General features: G+C 39.6%; 1 protein-coding gene across 1 annotated transcript in view; it reads right to left on the minus strand.

Moving 5' to 3' along the window:
* Nucleotides 1-547: 547 nt before the first annotated feature.
* LOC130174481 (guanine nucleotide-binding protein G(I)/G(S)/G(T) subunit beta-1) overlaps nucleotides 548-18110 on the minus strand; it is a 35451-nt gene continuing 17888 nt past the window's right edge. The window contains exons 2-11 of the mRNA XM_056384317.1: nucleotides 14074-14180; nucleotides 12900-12938; nucleotides 12614-12720; nucleotides 9878-9941; nucleotides 8887-9049; nucleotides 7060-7126; nucleotides 6499-6700; nucleotides 5765-5981; nucleotides 3340-3455; nucleotides 548-2802 (exon numbers count right to left, since the gene is read on the minus strand). Coding sequence (XP_056240292.1) covers nucleotides 3349-3455; nucleotides 5765-5981; nucleotides 6499-6700; nucleotides 7060-7126; nucleotides 8887-9049; nucleotides 9878-9941; nucleotides 12614-12720; nucleotides 12900-12938; nucleotides 14074-14130 — 1023 coding nt within the window. The 5' untranslated portion in view covers nucleotides 14131-14180 and the 3' untranslated portion in view covers nucleotides 548-2802; nucleotides 3340-3348. The remainder of the gene's footprint in view (nucleotides 2803-3339; nucleotides 3456-5764; nucleotides 5982-6498; nucleotides 6701-7059; nucleotides 7127-8886; nucleotides 9050-9877; nucleotides 9942-12613; nucleotides 12721-12899; nucleotides 12939-14073; nucleotides 14181-18110) is intronic.

Consider the following 18110-nt stretch of genomic DNA (forward strand, 5'->3'; position numbering starts at 1 on the left):
AATTTATTCTTCAATCTCTAATGTAGGCTCCTTCATGCTGGACTAAATGATATGATAATGAAGTTGAATACTATGTGATGATTAAATGTGAAGTTACATTATTTTGAAAACAATATAGGTTACATATCATTATATATTATTACATATTAGGTATGTACAATTTTTAATATTAAAATATACATTTCAAATCTGGCTTGAAAACCCCCTTATTTTATACTTATGCCCAATAGAGGGCAGTAAAGGCCGTGGAGTTTTTCCCAAACATCTTCATTGAACTGAAGAGCACTAATCAAGCTACATTGGGTTCGACAGGGACCAGCACCTGGAGGGGGGGTCGCTCTTTAGCAAGGCATCAAGAGCATGAAAGAAACTTCATGAAAAGTTGAGTGATAATCTGCAGTTTCATTTTCAGCCCTCACAGTAACTACAGTGTCCCTTCACCCTCAGTGTAAATGCTGACGGACACATCGTGCATGGCTACCGTCACGCAAAGGGAAAAGGTAACTCTGTGTAAATGACCGTACAGAGGAGCCAGGCTGATTCAACAGTGGATAAGAAATTGTTTATTTGACTTGAACATAATTACAAGGAAACCCAAACAGTCTGCAACATTCTAGCTTCAGTGGGAACCGCTCTAAGTGAATCACACTCAACACAGTAGGTCATCTCAAACTGCTTTTTATTACATCTTAAATAACAGTACATTTTAATATAGTTTCTATCTTGCATCCAGCTTTCGGTTGTACACTGACTGACTTTAAAATTAAATACAAAAGGTGAAAAGGGAACAGTGGGGGTGCAGAGCTCTACAGTTATTTGATGGAGAAAGAGAGAAAAGGAAAGGGAATTTAATTAATTTTTAATATTTTTTATTTCATTTTATTTTTTGCCAACTCCAGGCCTAACGCACAATTACAGCACATTTTTTGTACAGAATGTCGCAGAGAAAAAACAGAATGGAAAAAATGTCACTACTGCTAAAGAAAGAGCGTCTCTGTTTACAAGGAGAAGGGAACAACAGAAAATTCTGCCATTCAGATGCTGCAAGATTTTTTTTTTTCATTTTTTATTAAAGGACAGAAAAAAACCTGTTATAAAATGTTTTTCTTGTAAGTGGAATTTTGTTTGCTACAGTAGGAATGAAAATTTATTTGTTCCATTTGAGATTGTGTATGTTTAGGTGAATAAATGTACGTATGCATGTGTGTACAATTTAAACATTTACGTTACTTCTTAATTTGTGGAATCCCTCCCAAGTATGGACCAAGTAACCGTTTTTGTTGCAGGGTTTGCTTCTCAAGTGCATAGCTTTGACATTTTAGTTGAATCATGTATGCACGGAGTAGCCAAAAACAAAAAGAAGAAGGAAAAAAAAAAAAAAAAGGAAAGAGAAAGAAAAATATAAATACCATTGTATTGATATATTCAACAGGTTATTTTCTTAAAGAAAAACATCAAAGGACTTAATTCCATATGCACCTTTTTAAGCAATTCTACAGCATGCGATTCTAAGAGATAACCCACCCATGGCAGACAACCAAAATCTTTTTTTTTCGTTTTTAACTTAAAAAGTTTCATTATCATTATTTTCAAACATTGATTTATACAACATGTCATTCACAGAGTAGTAACTGCATTTCCAAGCATGGAATGGGCACCTCTGTTAAAAGAGAAACGTCCGGATTGTAACCGGGCTAAAGTGGAGGTACTCCCTACCCGACCAAATCACATCACCGGTCCCAACCACGGGCAACAGAAACCAGGGAAAACAAAACTAAATTAAAGGAGAAAAAAAAAAATGAATAAAAAAGGGGGCGGGGTGGATTATGATCCGATGGGTTAATCTTCATTGAATTATTCTACACTGTCGCCAGACAAAAAGGTGTAAGAATGGTTAAAATGGTTTGTATTTTTTTTTTTGTTGTTTTTCGTTTTAAAAACGAGCATTCATTATCATAAACAGCATGTGCTTGGTTAGTTAACTTTTTTTTTCTTTAGACATTATTCTATATATGCAAAGTTTAATTTTTGTGCAAACAAAGATTTGTGGACTACACTGGAAAAAAAGAAACAGTAAAAGTATCATGGGACTAAATATACAGAAGGGCCAGAAGTGGCTTGAGGACTCCCTGTTGAAGCTCAATTCTCTCGCTTTGTTCTCCAGTGGGATAAAGCTGGATTTAAAATGACGTGATCTGGAGGTTCTTTTAGTTGTCAACTTAAAAACATTCTCTAAAATGTGTAAAGACTAGGACATAAAACAAAGCTTTGATCCTCATTTTAAACATTAACTGACAGTTCACTGATCTACTTCTCTTTAACAAAAAAAATAAAAATAATGAAAACAACAAAGAAACAAAAATAAACATGGCCAAAAAGCTATTAAGAGTTAGATCACTGTCATGTAATAACCTTCACTCAGACCTGTGTGTAATGAGGACGCAGGACACGTTTGCTTGGTGGTGGCGGCAGCGGTGGTGGTGGGGTGTTTGTATTTTCACTTACTACAATACCAGACCATGGTCATGGGAGGAATGCACAATTTTTCCCTCCCTTCCATTTAGAAACCACTAAATTCCTCAAGCTTTTTTTTTCTTTTTCTTTTTTTGTTGCTGAATGAGTGACAGACAATTGTGCTCTTTTAAATGAGAAGGAGAGAGAGAGAGAATTTTTGCCCTTGATAGTTTTTTGGGGTGTTTGGAGTCAGTATCATGGTGTTTTTGAAAAGATTGGATATGCAATAAAATTGAACATTGTGATGTTGGAATGGTCTTCCACTCAACCTTGGAGTCCAAATGCCATCTGGAATAGAAAAATAAAACAAAGAAACATATATTATTTCATTATCTATACTCGGCAATATTACTCATTTTCCATCATATATGCACATCACTTATATATGGAATATTTGTAACTGCTAATCAATCAAATGTACACAATCTGGAGACAAAGAAATGCCCATTTATTTATTTCACTCTTGTTTAAGATGTAAAATTTCAAGGCCAATATCAAGTTAACTGAGACTTGACAAGAAATGTCACAGATCAGACAGAAACTGTCGCTGCATGGTATAAAAATAAAAATAAAAACATCTAAATAGATGAAAAACAAAGTAAATCCAGTGAAATTTAACACATGGCCCCTCAGGTGACATAATTCCACTATATTTAGCTGATGTGATGATGCTTGATTTTTCCTTTTCATTACATTTCATATGCTGCACCTTCATTCCCGTCCTCCAGATGGCAGTAAATACAAACTCTAGATGAGTCTCCATGCTGTTACAGAAGCACAGCTCTGACAGCCATCACCAGAGACCCTTCCTCTGGCCTCATTTACCTTCAGACTCTAGTTCCAGATCTTGAGGAAGCTGTCCCAGGACCCTGTTGCCACTGCCATGCCGTCGTCGGTCACACCCAAGCAGCTCACCCGGTTATCATGACCAGCCAGGACACCTACGGAGACAGCAGAGACTGAGACACTGCAGCGAAACCGCTCAGCATGATGGATATCACATGCTGGGTCAGACTTGGCTATGAAGACTGAATTACGTTAATTAATTTCTGTATTAAATGACATGTCTGTGGAAACTAAAACGATGTTTTAGTTTGTTTGTTTGAAACCGTAAAGAGTCTCATAGCTGACACTTATTGAAGGCTAATACTGTCCCAATATGCTGATAATCAATATTCCACCCACCAATGGATCAAATAAGTGTGTGTGTGTTATATTTGAAATGTGAGATGTGGCCCTCTCTGATCCCTATCCCACAATGCAGTCAATAGCTGTAAAGTATTCATGTCTCCACGGGGCTCCTCTCTGCTGGAGCAGGTGACTCTTGGTATATTAACGCTTTTTATTCTGTGATAAAACAAAACCAACAACAACAACAACAACAGGACTCTAGAGAAGTTGTTTCCTGATCAACAGTTTGTTAAAGAACAGGGAGGTTTGTCATTTTTCTTGAGACTGCAGTCCTCATCTAGTCTCCCGTAGCGTGAACATTCACGTCTGCAGGTCCAACTTCTCACAACCACAAATGCTTATATAACACAACATATATAAAATCATACAACCATCACCTGTATATTGAACTATATACAGACTCCACTGGTTCTGCAGCCACGTGTTACCTGCTGCTCTGTGGTGAAGGGAGCGATGTGAGACCCTAAGTCGGCCGTGATGTCAGGTAAAGGTACGACATGAAGATACTGCTAAAACAACAACCTCCGATAAAGAAGCTGCTTCCTGTGTAAATAAATATATTCTTCATCTTGTTTTTTTGGACCAATTTAAATGAAGGTTACCATCTTAAATTTAGTCTATAAAACTACACATTCCTCCTGCTCCTGTCTCCCCAGTGGTCAATGATTTCTCCTTAATATACTCTTTAAATAGAAAAGGTATGCACAGTGGCTATTAATATTTCCAGCACTAATCAACAGAGGGAAAAATGCAACAGAATTAATTTAATGTGGATAAAACTGTCCGTGAGTAAACAGGAATTTCCAAGTCCTGCCGCATGTTCTGGAAAGAATTGAACTGACATGTTCCCCCTCCTGGTGCTGAGAAGAACCCCCTACAGCTTGGTGTTGGAATTTGATGTATGTCTGACGCATGATGTTTTGGTTTGCACCAAATACAAAGCTCAGAGTATGTCGAACAAAAAAATAATAAAAATAAACAAAACAAAAAAACGAACTTCTGTCTGATCATACCATAAATTTCCTTCCACTTTCTTTTCCCAGTTTTTTTCAGAGTTGCCTTCTAGCGAGCACTAGTCCACATGTCATGTGAGTTTTTTAAACAAGCATAAAGCTGCGACTTGTGAAGAATCCAGGCAAGAGCTGTTGTATGACTGTGTCTCCCATCGCAGCCACTGAGCCCCGCGGCGCCTTCAGAGTACCCACAGACCTCTCGGTGGTCGGCTGTATTCTGTAGCACATTCAGTGCCTTCAAAGATATTCTTGTCTCCTTCGCCTGATTGGTACTACTCAGTTAACGTTTCATAACTTTGTTTGGAAATACTCAGTCGCCTTCATGATCAACTAAACAGCTGTTTAAATCGTCCAAATACAGAATCAATCAAAAACCTACGGTCACATCATGATAAAGTCCAGGAAAAGACACAGTACAACACAAGATGAGCTCGATTAAACGAATTCATCTAAACACATTTTACAATTACAGTTACTTAATTAACTATTACGTTTAATAAAACAACTCTGTACTTGTTGATCTGCTTTATAATGAATAATTTGCAACTGGTGTCAGCGATCTGAACGGTATCAGTCCACACTGTAAGTTCTACATATTTAGTCAAACTGTGACAAATGTTTCTTTGGATTTTCGATCTGTTGCAGTGATTTAATAATAATCCTCCTCATGTATCAGTGCAACAATTATTAAAAAAATGCTCCGTCATGTCCAACTGAGGTTTGTTTGTGATCTAACCATAATTCTGACGTGGCCTTTCGATGAAATTCACGACAGCTCCATGGCCGACTGATTTGTATGCTTCATTTGTTTACTCTAAAATAAACCATCCCCTGCAGTAAAGCACATATCTTCTTAGACTTTTTTTTTTTTTTTTTTTATAAAAGAAGAGAGACTGTGGTGGAAGGCGACTGAAACGTGGATCAAGTTCTGAACAACAGACATTCACCGTTTCTCCACACACCTTACTCCACATTTCAAACTGATAGACATCATCAGCTGTTGTTTAAAAGTGTTTTAATGTGGATTTTTGGGGGGAGGGGCTTACCTGCACGGTCGGCCTTCAAAGTGTCCCAGACGTTGCAGTTGAAATCGTCGTAGCCGGCCAGCAGTAGGCGACCGCTCTTGGAGAATGCCACGGAGGTGATGCCGCAGATGATGTTGTCATGTGAGTAAACCATCAGCTCCTGGTCGGCGCGCAGGTCAAACAGCCGGCAGGTAGCGTCGTCTGAGCCGGTGGCAAAGGCGTTGCCATTGGGGAAGAACTGCAATAGAAGGTGAAAGGAGATTTTTTCAGTGTTGATGCATCTTTCACTTTAGAACGATTGTAGGAAATTATACATGTGCTTTTATTTGTAACAGGAAGTAGCCACACCTTTTTCTGTGTCACTTGAAAGTGGAAATATCTGGCACCAAGTCGTTTAATTTCTAAGTATATTGATTACAATTTCAGTAACAATTATCTGGTGTGCACAACCATGAACTCCTCTGTAGAGTTAATTCTGCAGCAGAATATGAAAGAAACACTATGAACACAGCTCCGAAAGAAAAACATTCAAATGCAGTGTCACTGTCATGGCCGCCAACACCAGACCTGAACAATCTGCATCTATTTGTTGTTTTCTTAGAACACGTGTGACTTTACTTTGACTAACTCTCCAGGACCTAACAGTTGCTCTGACAGACTTGACGTGGATAAGACTTGAATGTCTAGGACCTTGGCGTCATATGATTAGTATATAACATGTAAGACAGAGTGTGTGTGTGTTTGTGTGGCCGTACACAGATGGCGTTGATGTCTGACTCGTGGCCAGTGAAGGTCTGTCGGCACATTCCTTCTCTGATGTCCCAGAGCTTGGCCGAGGCATCGCAGGCTCCAGACACAAACAGCCTGGTGTCGGGTGCCAGAGAGAGACTCATGACATCACCGGTGTGACCGGCAAATGTAGTTGTCTGCTGACCGGTCTCAATGTCCCACAGAGCACTGCAAGAAAGCAGGACGGACATCTTCACATTACAGCCGCAATATACAAATCCATCACGAAGGAAACGGACTGACCCCTGATGTGACGCTGGTGCCTGTATCTAATGCAGGAGACTCAACATTCAGGTGTTGTCTGTGAATTTAAACATTGATGTGGGAAGCTCATATAAATATTGTTGATAACCATAAAAACCCACAGGCGACAGATGAAATAATATATTATATCCCGACAACTAACAGTATATTTGAAGTTTAGAAAAGTCAAATCTTGATGAAATGTTATTAAAGAGCATTTTTTGAGGTTCAAATCTGCGGTGGTTTTGTATCAAACTGGACTTGGGTGCAGTATCACAACTCACCAGGTGGTGTCTCCAGAGCTGGTGACAATCTGGTTGTCATCCAGGAAGCGACAGCAGGACAGGTAACCTGTAAGGAATCAAACACTCTGATTGAATACCTCATTTATGATGGATCAGCTTCTTTATAATATTAAAAAGAGATACAGGCTTCATTCATTTCCTCGCTGTCTGCACAGAGAAAGAAATCGTACTCCTTATCACTCTGAGAACACTTTGTCTTTCTGGATGTGGGGGAGATGAACCGACTAACTCACTAACAGAAACAGAAAAAAAAAGAAAAAAAAAAAGAAAAGTGTAGGGCATCTAATGGGTCATGACTTGCTTCCACGGTACATCCTTTACTAGCTGGCAGAGTGTATGTACCCCTCCCTATAGCGAGGGAACTAGAACTAAAATGCTGACACACTTCCTGCATCATGTGACACTGATCAGATGAATGCTCCTTGCCTAAGAGCTCAACACTTTCATTAGTCTGAGCTGGGATATGGCTCGACCAGCTCCTGTTTTTATAGAGACAGACGCACCATGTGACTGGCATCTTTTAGATGTGAGAATAATTAAAGGTTACACAAGAACATGGGGTTCACATTGAAAAAAAGAAGAAAAGAAAAAGAGCATACTGTGCATCGACAAATAACAGAGCGGTTACATTTGACTGGTTGTCTGTAGGAGGACTTCAGAAAATATATGTAACGTGCTCTCATCGGTCTGGGTAAAGTGTCCCATCCTCGCTACCTGATAGAAGCTATATTTCCTTAATTTGCCAAACTAACTGTGACAGGTTTGATCTTTTCTCCGCTCAGAATAAAAGACACATTAAAACTTAAGTAGCTAGCTTAAATAAACTAGCTCTAAAAACAAATGCAGAGATCGAGCGCTCCATTTTGTACCGTGCTTGTCCTTAAGTTTTCCTTTTGTTTAAAGCAGCGCACACGGGCTGGTTTTCAGTTACTTCTTGCTGTCATTCAAGCAAGCTAATGTGTGTCGATAATTCGTTAAAATCAAGACTTTAATTTAGAATTTGCCTCAGCTATAAGTCCTATAAAGTATTTCTGCTAAGAACAGTATGAATAGTAAATACCAGCGACTATTTAAAGCTTATGAGAGACCGATCTGGAGAATTCAGAGTTCCCGAATGGAGGATTTTTTTGTTCCTCTCTAGTCTGTGATGAGTGTGTGTTAGCCGCAACTCGAGTTAGATTATTCTGCTTGATGCCAAAGTGTATTCCTTTAAACTGTCCATCAGAGTCATTACACACCACCTGGATGACGCAGTTTCAGTGGAGGCGAGTGTCAATTCAGTGTCATTCACAAAGATAAATGACAGAGGTCGGCAATGAGGCGTTAATTGAACTAAATTGGGCTAAAATACAACTTTTATTGTCCCACAGGCGACAGAATCTTTTCAAACTGCAGACGAACACTTGACAGCTCTGCTGGTTATTTCCAGGTCTCGGCTGGTGAATAAAGGTGACTGGGTTTTTGCTGTTTCATTAGTGTCTTTTAAAACATCGGAAAGCTTTTTTTAATGAATGTGTGATATGTTGTCTTTTTTTGTGTGTTTTATTTTCCCACGATAAAATTTTTATTTTCATGTAACTGAATTCTGTTTTATGATGCGTTTGTTTTTCTTTTGTTTTTAATTCCCCATTTTCTTTGTAACCTGGTTAAGAAAGGTTCTACATAAAGTTTATTATTATCATTATTATTAATAGTAGATATTGAACACATCAGTCCGAATTTGAACTATCGACGATCGATCTGACCTTCAAAAACCACAAACAAAAAACCAAATCCTGTACATGCCAGTGTGTGTGTCCGGCCTACCTGTGTGCCCGGCCAGCTCACGGCTGACACGCACATTTCCCTCACGGGTCTTCAGGTTGTAGATGGAGCAGATGTTGTCCAGACCTCCACAGGCGACATAGTTCCCAGAAGGGGCATAGGCGCACGTCATCACCCAGGAGGAGCGCAACGGGATGGCGTGGACCTGAAAAAGAGGAGGAAGATTTAATATTAGATAGTATGCAGTGACAGATGGGAGGGAGGGAGAGAGAGAGACAGAGGGGAGGGCATGTGACAAAGTCTGTCTGCGATATTAACTTCACCTTCCAAGGGCACAATGTCCACTATAAATAGCATTACTTGGCGCCCTCAAACACTTGTGAATTGTTTTATAATGAACTCAGCGTTTCATCAATCTAAATGAAACCAGCTGCCACAAATGTGGGAGCGATAGTTAATTCCGACATGAGCTTCATGAACAGGTAAAGACGGCGATTCACCTGAGAACAATTCACCAAATCAGGTGATTTGGGGAATCCGGTGAGAGTCAACCACACACATCCTTTCATGTGTAGACTACCCCCAGTACTGATGCAGAGATCTGTCATCCCCTGCCCCGTCACGTTTAACATTAAAGCACGATGAGGTCGGACTTGGACAAACACAGGATAACAGACACTTTTACCTAATGAGCCATAAGTGGTTTTACAACAAACTCCCTTTGGGCAAGATGACTGGTGAGACAGGTGAGGTACTATTTTGTGATGACATCATTTCTTATTTTACTCTATTTTGGTGCTAACATTTGCTTTTATTGTTCAACTGCTGAGTCAACTATAAAAGCAGCAGAGAGCTGTTTGTAATGTGGTTATTTGCAGATTCACAACACCTGCAATACATTTCTGAACTCAACACACATACAGCAAATTGCATGCAACTTTTTTTCTTCTAAAAGTATAAAAAAAAAATTAAAAAAAACATGACATGACAGGCGACTGACCCAGTTTCATTACAGTGATTTTGGTGTTATTACCTTGTTTGTGGTGTAGCTGTCCCAAATAATGAGTTTGCCGTCCTGGGAGGCGCTGACCAAAAGCCTGATGAAGAGAAAGATGAGACAGCTCAAACTACAGAACAATTCAAAATGACCACCTCCATCTTGGAAGCTAATTGTTGAGTTTTGTTGTACAGACTCTTCTTCAAAACAATAACTGTTGTAAAACTATGTTGTACGGAGTCAAATCATGTTTGGTGATGAATTTAAAAACTTCTAGTACCTGAAAACAAGATAAATGTACCACAGCAATATTTTATAAGACAGTAATGATACTATTGTGCCTCAAAAACACAGCCACCTAACTGTGCATGATAAACACAGTTATTTTAACAGGAATCAGACCAAACCCTGTTTCTGCCTGTGAGAGCGGGCTCTCAGGCACCTCTGCGGCTGGCCTATCTGGGTGAATCCAACAAGAGTAACCACAGCGATGGTCCCAATGCACACAGGAAAAGGAAAAGGAGTGAACACACCGAGGCCTGCTGGGACTATGCAAATCTTAACTACCGGGCTGACGGGAACGCGCTCATATGTGAACAACCCAGCAGATAATGAGCTGGGGACAGAATGGTTTGTGCAGGGAATTTTAGTCTGTCCTCTTCCCAGACTTAAAATGAACATTAAACTTAAACAATCAAAGCCGAAGATGATGTACGAACTTCAGATTAGACTCCACATCAACTTCCGGTGTGGTGTGGTGTGGTGTGGTGTGTGTGTGTGTCAGCTAGGAGACGATGACGCAACACTTTGAGGTGCTTGCTTTCTAGAGCTCTGACATCAACAGGTCTTAGAACAGACACCCGGTGTTTTCATAGATGAACAAATCAAACCATTTTCATTTAATTTTCCCCCTCCTCATCGTTTTTAAAACTGAACAAAAAACCCCAGTTCTGAACTCATAATGAAACGGTGTTGCTCATGTAACTGTCAAGTGACACAGCAAAGTGCAGGGAGCAGAGTGTGTGTGTGTGTGTGTGTGTGTGTGTGTGTGTGTGTGTGTGTGTGTGTGTGTACACACACAGTGGTTTTGCTAAGCTGAAGTGAATATCAGGAAAAGAAACAAAAAGGAAAACACAAGATACAGCCACACTTTCCAATTTGTCTAATGTTTGTCATTGTTGCTGAACCTCAGCTCATGCAAATGGCTTCCACGCTAAACTACTCAGGTGCCCAGGTCTGTAGTGTTCAGTGTACAGTTGTGTGATGAGTTAGGTTTAAGTCAATGCAGTCGTGGCATTTTAGCTGTTTCTGAAAAATCATCTTGTAACCATAAGGCAACTATAAAAAAAAAGATGGGCCTTATATCAGTAGAGCCATAAAAACAAAAACAAAACACAACTGTCGGGTCAACTGTGGTTATGAAGAAATCTTTTCATGTGGGAGGTGATTTATGACTCACTGATTTCATGAGGATTGAGGTTATTTAGTTCTACATTCAAGCTCCATCAGTTGATTGTACGATTGTAGAAAAGTTTTAGTAATTAACACACTTTTTTTTTTTTTTTTACTGTAAGTGATGACTAAAATGTCTGACTTCTCACATGCACCAAAATAAAACCAGAGAGGAAGAAAGAGACTGTTCCCTTAATAGATTAGGGCAGTGATTAGACTACAGTTATTGAGTAAGGGCACTGAATCAATGAATACAACCCGGCCTCGTGTCATTTTAATGAGGTGCTCACATTAAAATAGTTTGCCTTAGTTTTCCTTTAAATTGACATCATGACCTTGAAAACAATAACAGCAGATTTTTTTTTTTAAATATCACACAACAACTACAAATATTTGTGTCTTACAGGCATTAAGTTTTTTAAGATACATATTTGTGAAGATTGAAACTCGATATACGGTTGGCTGCTGAAGGGAGGTGGGACTAACTGAAGGGGTTCTTTCTCAAACTGCTGGAAACCCACCCCAGACCGTTTTGAGTAGTGTCTCCGTCACGGCTAAAAATAGCAGCCTATGGGTCAAAACATCTTGGTGTGACCTTCTTTCTGGGTGGCTGAATCTCAGCAGGTAGTCTAATAAATACCCCAACCCCCTTAGGGAGGTGAAACATTAACAGATGAAACAAACAAACAGGAAGAGCTGACTGGGTAAACACAGTGGTAGACTTTTTCTTTGGGTGTATGACTGGGGAGGATGGTGAAGTGACATAGCAGTTTGCAGTGGCCTCTGTGGACTGACGCACAGCGGCACCACAGTGATTAAGTTGTTGGTTGCTGAGGTGAGAGGTGTGTACAACTCTGGGGAAAAGGTTTTTATGTGAAGGGAGGAGTGTTGCTTCATCTGCCTTGGCTATCAGCCTCGACACAGCTCTGACAAAGGCTGACTCCATTTTGAGTATTTTCCCTACCCACATACCCCACCCCCAACGCACACAAACACGCAGACATAGACACACAACACAGTCCACACACTCAAAAGATACAGATGCCCAATGTGCTTTCGACAAAACATGCATTACCGATTGTGCATGTGCACAAATATCCTACTGCTACGTGTGTGCTCGTCTGACAGATCGATTTGGACACTTGTAAAGAAAAAGATCTGTGTTTGGATGCAAGAGTGAGCTTGGCTGATTTTACGAGGACCCTCAGGAGAAGTAACAAACAGTTTTATATCAATACCCTGTATTTAGGGCGAGGGGGGTGGGGTGGGGTGTGTGTGAAATATTTAGTTAATGGACAGAATAGAGTTGAATGAGATTACCTCGAGTCAGTGCCCCAGTGCATGGCATAGATTTTAGCCAGATGCCCCCTCAGTGTCCGTCTAGTGCGCATCTGAATTCGGCCAACAGGGTCGATGTTAGCTGTGATCTAGACACAGTTAAGATCAGAGGAAAAGATTTTTAAGATTCAAAAATATGACTGACAACAAAAAAGTAAAAAATGCAGGAATCATATCATGTGTTAACATCGAAGCTGATTTAAGTTTATTTTATAATAAACAATAATAAAATGGTGAGTAAAAATCGTGGCATGAACATATTTCTTACCTGAGACAGGGTAGCATCCGCACACGCTTTCCTGGCATCCTGAAACACAACAACACAGCCATGTCTGTTTTAGACCAGGAACTCATCACAATTAGTTTAACATCAGTGAATCAATGCAGCTGCCTCGCAACCATGAAAAACCAATAAACCAAATCGTTTTGATAACACACACTGTCCTGAAATGTATAGATTCAGCGCTGGTAATAAAATTCACATTCTGAATTCTGAAAAAGCCTTGCATGTATGTTTGTGTGTTGACATCTATATGCGTTTATGACATGTCTCTCTCACAAACTGACATCACCGGTGAGGTCCGCATTGTATTATAACAGTTTCACCTCAGTGACACCGTCTTCTGTCTGGGCCTACTTCACTATTCATTAAATCACAGCGCTATGTCAAAATTAAATAATATATAAATGTGTGATGTCATCTTAACTCCATTGTGACAATGATAGTAACTGTTTTAATAATAAAATAAATGTCATTATGTAATAATTTAGCAAAACGAGAGGAAAAATTCCACCATGCATCCTTTAACATAACACGAAGGATTCACACTTGGTTGCGTGTCACTATAAAGATGTTAATAGGAACAGGCTTTAACGTGATGCTGCAGAAATCATCAATGAAATGTAATACAGTGGCCGTTTTACAGCATTGTAAGCAATGATTTCAGTGAATATGATCATTAACACGATGTCACTGGATATAAAACCTGCAAAGAGTTTTCGATATCCAAATACTTAAACATGACAGATCTGTGTTTTGAAGTACAATATCATTTTTTACTAGGGCTGGACATTTAATGGAAATATAATTGAAATCACAATGTGGCCAAGTGTAATATCCAGATTACAGGAGCTGCAATTTTTTTTTTGCAAAAGGTGAAATGTGAAACAACATTATTGTGCATTGTTAGTGTTGTGGTGCTACAGAGACACCCCGGCCTACAAATTATATTCTCCAGACGTAAAAGGAAGACGTTTATTTGGTACAAGATCTACAAACAAATCACATCATGATCATTTTTGGATATTTTTAACTTAAAAAAATTATTTACTTATTTAAACTTAATAGACAAAATGTCAATCTGGATTTGTAAACTAACGGGGCAGAAAAATACCACAAGAAACAGGCAGAAAACAGGAGCTGAGGACTGTGAAGGACTTACTCTGATCTGGTTCTTGAGCTGCTCAGCCTCCTGGCGTAGCTGATCCAGTTCACTCATTTTCCTCTGCTAATGGTGTGCTTCGCTCCGCCGCCTAGACTCTTGCTGATCTGGAGGAGACAAGAAATGACAGGCTCAACATACATACCACATATGGCTCATTTCCCGTTTGTAAGGCAATTAATAATTAATTAACAATTAAGTAACTCATGCTGTTGACTTTTTACTCTGAATCAAAGTGTACCAAATTTCATATACTATAATGGCCAAAGAGTAAAGACATTATGTGCCTCATTTTCCATAATGATTTTACTTCCAACAAAATGCAGCTGAGGATCATATAGTATCTCTCAAATCCAATATGTAAGGCCCAAACAAAGTCGCAGTGAATCACAACAGCCCAACACTTTCTAGACAGCTCAAGACTTGTCCTTGCCAGCTTGAAACTGTTACCTAGCAACAAGCACTAGGCGGCTACTTTAGGCTTAAGATAACAATTTTGAGGATGATGTTGAATTTGTTCTCACTCCCAAACAACAGCAAACCCTTGGGTAAACATCTGGCCCAACTAAGCTGATGATAACCATTCCTCAACAGCCAAGGCGAAAATAAATAACCGAAAAAAAATAAAATAAAAATAAAGTTTAAAAGAATCCACTTGACCACAAGGGACAAAAACATACCCTCTTAATGACAGTCAAAACTAAGCAAGGATTAAAGAGTCCAGATATAAAGGAAGGGGAGAGGCAGACCAAAAGACCGGCTTGGGTTTCGTTACACTAGTGGAGCCGCGAGGAGCTGAGCTGATGGGCAGGGTCTGCCGAAGCTGTCAATGCTCTGGCCTCTGGACTCTAAACTCTCCTCCAATGTCATCCCTGTAATCCTGGGACACAGTTGATTCAGCTCCTCCAGCCAAATCCGGTTAAGACAAAACCTGCTGATGATCCTAAAAGCAGTGGCTATCCCGCTGACCCCAATCCTCTGTTTGACACTCTTAGCCCTGACACTTTCACTCTCCATAGAAAGAAGACAAATTTTACTAAGAAGAAAAATACTACTGGAACAATTATGACGTCCGGCTTACGGCCTTGGAGGCATCCGTGACATTGATGGAAGAGAGATTGTAGTTTGTACAGTCATTACTACTAAGTGTCCAGATGAGCCACAGCAAGTTAGCAGATAAAACTTTCCAATGAAACGGTTGACTCCAAGATTATTCAGAATTTCAGTGACCAAATCCAGTGATGTAAATTAAGGAATTTTCTTCCTTTGATGCTCTCTCCTCTCAGCCATTCACAGACCAATAAACTCTCAAATTTTTTTAAAAACAAAATTGTAACAGGAAATACTCTAAATAGGATCACTGCCTACCTGTCAAAAACAAGCAAACTACCACACCATTTGTCCTGCAAACAAACCTTACCTCCCCTGTTTCTCTGGGTTTCAATATAGGTCCTTTGTCCTAGGGCGTGTCGATACCTTCTGAATGAACACCTTATCCTTCAAGCGCCTGACATCTCCGTGGCTACCTGTCACCTGATTGGCCAGCGCTGATAAACGGGGCTGCATTCTAAGCAAGGCGCCTTAACCCCCTAATCTTGGTGATAAAAACATCTCATGGTAATATCATTGGCTAATTCTTGTCTTCTCTGTAATAGCCCTCTGTGTAACAGATAATAAAACCCACCGGAGTGGGTTCTCAGCAAAAGGTATGAGCAGGAAAGTTTCGAGCAAGAAATTTCAGCAAACACAGACCAAACTGTAAAATGTGAACATTTAAAAAATGCCATGGGTATGTTCCACTGGCTGATATAGTCTAGGTTAGGGTGAACACTGACAGTGCAGTGAATAAACATCCCTCGTGTCCAATTATTACAGACCTTACAGCTGAAGAATCTTTGCCTCAAGCCTTGTACTACAATTTTAGTTTGTTTCCATTCTCTGTGTATTCATCTAAATCTGTGTTTATACCATATTTATTAAAATGTCACTGATCGTCATAAATTCCATGTGGCTGACATCAGTAACCTCAGCAGAAGGATGGTGAAGCATGACAGTGACTTACATGCATTTTTGTCAGATATCGCAACTGACAAGTGTTCTTTGTAAACATCTGCCCAACTCTGCAAAGGGCCACTGGATCCCGCTCCCCAAATCATGCTTGCTCCCTATGGAGAGCCTCAACATGGTCCGGGAACTATGGGGGTGGAGTCTGCAGCGCTAAACATTGCTGACTGGTCACACGAGCCTTGTGGCTGCTACAACATGTGAGCAGCATCCATTCTGTCTGCAAGCAAGCACGGGTTGTCCCAGCTTTAAATGAAAATAAGACAGAGGACACCTCTGGTTTATCTTTTAGAGCCTGCAACATATATATTCACAAAGTATTTGGTTCTGGTAGTCCTTACTCACTAGTATTAATATCACGTGACCGCAGATCAAATAAATAATAAAAATGTGCTGCTTTGGCTCTGATACAGCTGTCTGTCTCTGATGCGTTAATGCTTGTAGTGTGCCCCAATGTCCCGCCTGCAGAATCGCCGGCCTGGTTGTACATCACGAGTAAAATGGCCAATCAACACTGTCCACCGTATTTGTGGGAAAGCAGAGAAAGAGATGCATCACTGAGACAAGTAAGAATGAAGATATCGGTGAAGGGCAATGAAGATTACAATCGTTAAGACCTCTGTCTATGATGACCAGTGGGCTGACTCCACTACAAAAAGCCTGTACTTGTTATGTTTGGCTATAGCATAGCAGCAGAAAAACGAGACATTGGTAAGCGATTATTCAGGAAGCCTAATTTAACAAAGGACAAAAGTAATAAGGGATTTCATTCAGTGGAAGTGAAAGCAATGGCTTTTAAATCATTCACTAGTCTACTACACTTGAGTCCACAGATCATACACTTTGCTGCAGCTAATGCTAACGCTAACATTCATTTGGTTTATTTATGCGGTTATGTTTTTTGTTTAACATTAGTGCAAATGAAACTAGAGATAGCTAGCGTTTGTACCATGGTAACAATTAATTCTTAACAGATGACAGAAGTTTCATTGGTTTTACTTTTATTTCATTCATTCATTTTTGCAGAAAGAATCCTTTGGGAAGCTCCCTGACTAATTATATATTATCTTATCTATTTAAAATTTCAGTTCCATGTATAAGAAATGCTGCTGGGAACTCACTGTACTTTAGCTTTAAAACATGTTGAAATTTTCTGTTTTCCAGTCTCTTATCAAAACATGTGTTTAAAAACATTTAAAGGAGGTTTTGTGTTACGATAATTTTTTTTACTGTAAATGTATATTGGCTCCAAATAGCTTTTTTGTTTCATTGATTACCAATAATCGTAATCTGTATTGGCAGTAAAGAAAACTGCCTGTTATAAAAATGTTATTTAAGATGCAGTCTGTTGGCATTTAAACAAGTGGTATGTTTGGCATGTGCTGGACTGCAGCACTTCTGATATGCTGCAGTCCAGCACACGTGTCAGAGGTGAAAACAATGGCTTTATGGTTAATAGGCTAGCTTTCAGCTTTAATTTAAGGTTTTATAAATCCATATTGGGTCCTTTTACAAACACAGCCAGCCAATTTCAGTGGACCAAACAGAATCTAATATATCAAGTTAAATGAAGTCATATTTGGTTGCAAAGCAAAAACTGCAAGAAGTCTATAATCCATTTACATGAGCAAAGGCCTGGCATCTCTCCACGCCTGTACTGCAGCTATCTTCACTTCTCTCTTGTTTTAGGGGCTTTCAGTCATCACTTTGGCTTAAACAACTGAAACACATGCTCACTGGCTGAGGTCAGGTGATCGATGCTGCCTGTCAGGAACATTCCACCATTTGGTCCTTAAAATAAAACTTTCCTAAAATTGTCTCAATTTCCATCTGCTTTGTATGAATGAATTACAAATCTTTATCTTTTACTCTTGGGCCTCTGTGCTCAAAATGACCTGGCCTCTAAAAGGCAAAAATTCCTAGATCATGTCAATTTGAAATTGATGGAATTTAAAAGAATCTCTACCGACAAA

This window comes from Seriola aureovittata, chromosome 9 (assembly GCF_021018895.1).
Source record: "Seriola aureovittata isolate HTS-2021-v1 ecotype China chromosome 9, ASM2101889v1, whole genome shotgun sequence".
NCBI classification, from domain to species: Eukaryota; Metazoa; Chordata; class Actinopteri; order Carangiformes; family Carangidae; genus Seriola; species Seriola aureovittata.